This window comes from Drosophila miranda (assembly GCF_003369915.1).
Source record: "Drosophila miranda strain MSH22 chromosome Y unlocalized genomic scaffold, D.miranda_PacBio2.1 Contig_Y1_pilon, whole genome shotgun sequence".
In the NCBI taxonomy this organism is placed as follows: domain Eukaryota; kingdom Metazoa; phylum Arthropoda; class Insecta; order Diptera; family Drosophilidae; genus Drosophila; species Drosophila miranda.
The window spans coordinates 51749866-51752937 of NW_022881603.1; the positions used below are offsets into that span (position 1 = coordinate 51749866).

The 3072-nt window shown below is 53.3% G+C and overlaps 1 protein-coding gene across 1 annotated transcript; it reads left to right on the top strand.

Annotated features, from left to right (window-relative positions):
* Window positions 1-621: 621 nt before the first annotated feature.
* LOC117192082 lies at window positions 622-2536 on the top strand. Its single transcript, XM_033396784.1, has 2 exons — window positions 622-956; window positions 1020-2536. The coding sequence occupies exon 2, from the start codon at window positions 1988-1990 to the stop codon at window positions 2381-2383; it is 396 nt and encodes a 131-aa protein (XP_033252675.1). The 5' UTR covers window positions 622-956; window positions 1020-1987; the 3' UTR covers window positions 2384-2536.
* Window positions 2537-3072: the final 536 nt, after the last annotated feature.

Consider the following 3072-nt stretch of genomic DNA (forward strand, 5'->3'; position numbering starts at 1 on the left):
ATATACCCCAATACTCATTTTGAGTATCGGGTATAACAAGAAAAGGGCACGCGGCTGACCCAAACCACACACACGGTGCAGCACAAAAGACCAAAGAAGAGCTGGCTCCGCAAAAATCGACTCCCAAAAACGAATTAAATAGCCCCAACTCGAGCTCCCATCCATCAGAACGCCCTCAGCAGGAGAAGACGAAGCCACCTGAACCCACAACCTCAGTCAGAGACTCGCCCGACGCCGCCAAACCAATCACCCTACCGAAACACTCCGCTCCCCTCCGGTGTCACCCAACGTAAGAAAACATACAAGCTGTGAACACCCTGTTGACTCTCCTCGTCCTCGCGTCCGCCGCACACGCGTCGGTCAAACTCAACGATTACTCCACTGCGAACTACATCCCAATCGTCGACGGAGTGTTGTTTCTACGCGAAAATCCACTGGCTGTATGACCAGGTCGAATATCACGCGCAGAACCAACATTTTTGTATCTTACCGATCGATCTGTTGCAGCAGTTCACTACAACAAATCTAAATCCCATTACTTTAAAAATTGCAGTAACGAGAATCGTCATTCATCTGTCAATACAAATACGCAAAGCAACAAATTTTTTAAAACTCAGTATAGTGTGAAACTATTGTCAAAATAAGACGTAACCCAAGTGGTGGTACTTTTGTAAAATATTTGTACAGGAAAATGTGTAAAATTTAGTAAAAAATAGCGAAATACAAAGTTCCCCAATATATATTCGGCGGCTTGCTCATTCCCATCATTCGCAGTAGAGATGCAAAAGCGGACCAGAACCGGGTCCGGAATCGCAGAAGTTCGAGCACCGGAGAGGATAGCGGGCCATGCTGAGAGATATGATGAGAACATGCAACATACTGACAAGGTCTTCAATCAGAAGTCACTTAACAGGCCACCAGCCTTTGTCAATCTTTCCATATTTCCATCCTTAATGGTGGGTTGTTTTACCACACACATACATATGTTTAAAATTGATATATTTATACCTGGCGCCCAGCGATTGGCACCGCCCAGCGATAGCGTAGAAAGAAAATACATTGTCGATTTATTCAAAAATTGCTATGATGCGTTGATTTCCTATCGCACCGATCGACATGCGCCGACTCCATAACGCTGAGCAAACACACCAGGTCACGCGGACTTCCTTCCACTCCAGACCAAGCAACCGACCAGGCGCAGTCCGGGTTTAGCGCTCGCCCCAGCCCCGGTCCACCCCCTCTAAGATAGACCAACCTCGACGTCTCCTCAAAGTTCCATCTACTTCTGCAAATTTCTTGTGGATTGACCCCTGGACGTGAATGAGCTTACCTTCCTCCTGAAATAGGTCCATCACAAGTGGCGCCCGAGCAGGGACCTGAGGGAACGTCGACGAGGGTTTGTGGAATAAAACTCCACGGCCGCTAGAGAAACAGGAAAAACAACGCGAAGGAAACCCCGACTTCACGCAATTTCCAGCGGTGCGGGTTACGAAAGCGCGGCTCAGCGATAGAGAAACGGAAACAGTTCCATCACCCCGAGATGAAAATCGAAAAGCCCGCGGCGAAGCTCGACCCAGTGCCCCAGTGCCGAAAAACGCAAGCCAAACGAAATAGAAAACGCGGAACAGCCCGGTAAGTATTACCATGGATTCGCCAACCCAAGGGTGAGTACCGGAAGGGTGAGCTGGAATCCTTCGCCGAGGAATTCGGATTCAGCCGCGAGGGTAACGCGGAAGATTTGCGGAGAAATTTCGCCGAACTAGCAGCCAGATCACCAGGGCGAGCTAGATAACCACAGCCCGGCACCTCGGCACAAGTGGAGAAGCGAAAGACAGACCCCGAGCTCAGCCTACGACCCCGTGGAACCACGGGGGGCAAAACCAGCGTCCCGCCGACATCGATAACCGCCGTAGGTCTACCAAAGAAGGTCTTTCTCGCAGAAGGAAACGGCCCCACAGACGGCCTTTACTACAGTCACGCCGCCCAGATGGCGGAATGGATTCGAAAGTGGGGAATCCAGTTCGACGGGCAGGATGACCCACTGTTTTTCGTTGAGCTACTGGAGGTGCGTACCCTCTCGTACGGGGTAGACATAAACTGCCTGCCGCGAGCCATGGCGGAGCTCCTCACCGACCGAGCCAACCGATGGTTCCGCACCAGCCAACTACAGACCGCCTCATGGACCGACTTCCGTCAGTACCGAGTTCCGTCAGGACCGAGTTCCGTCAGGACCGAGTTCCGTCAGGAATTCCTAGCCTTCTTCCTGCCTCCCAGGTACTTCGAGCAGCTGGAAGACCAGATCAAGGACCGCAAACAAGCGGTAGGCGATCCGTTCAAGGACTTCACCATCGAGCTCCGTTTGCTCATGCACCACGCCGGGTAAGACGCTGCCAAAGAACTCAGTAGGATCTACGACAACACTCCCCACCGTACCAGCTATACGTGCGAAGACACGAACTACGAAGCCCAGCACAACGCACGATATTGGCCACGGAATACGAAAGTATACAGGAGCGGAATATCTTAGCAACGCCCATCCCCCTCGACAACCACCAAGGTACACACGGCCAATGGCACAACGAGCGCAAAACGAAGGACCCACTGGAACGTCCCGGAACCCGCAAGGGTGCCACACCATGTCGGCGCTCCAGTCCAGGAAGCTACGCATCGAATGATCACCACCCCTATCGCCAACCCACACGCGGCCTACCGCCGTTGCGGAGAAGCTTGACATGCTGCCCGCGACTGCACCAACCCATCGATTGTCTTCTGTTGGGAATGCGGCAAGCGCGGAACACGCACTGTGGACTGTTGCCGTCAACACCCGTCGGGAAACGACTCGCGTCCCCACCTCCCCCGCTACAAGTACACGACGGCCGGATAGTGGCGAGAGTAACCATCGGAGCACGGTGCACGGAAGCCACGGTCGACACAGGATTCTCGCGAAGCTTCATCAACGCCGACCTCGCCCGCCAACTCGATCACAACAACGACCTGCGAGAGGCGTGCGTCCAGATCCTCCTGGCCGACGGCTGCGCACGCGAGATAACTCAGATCTTGCTAGCGCGCGTC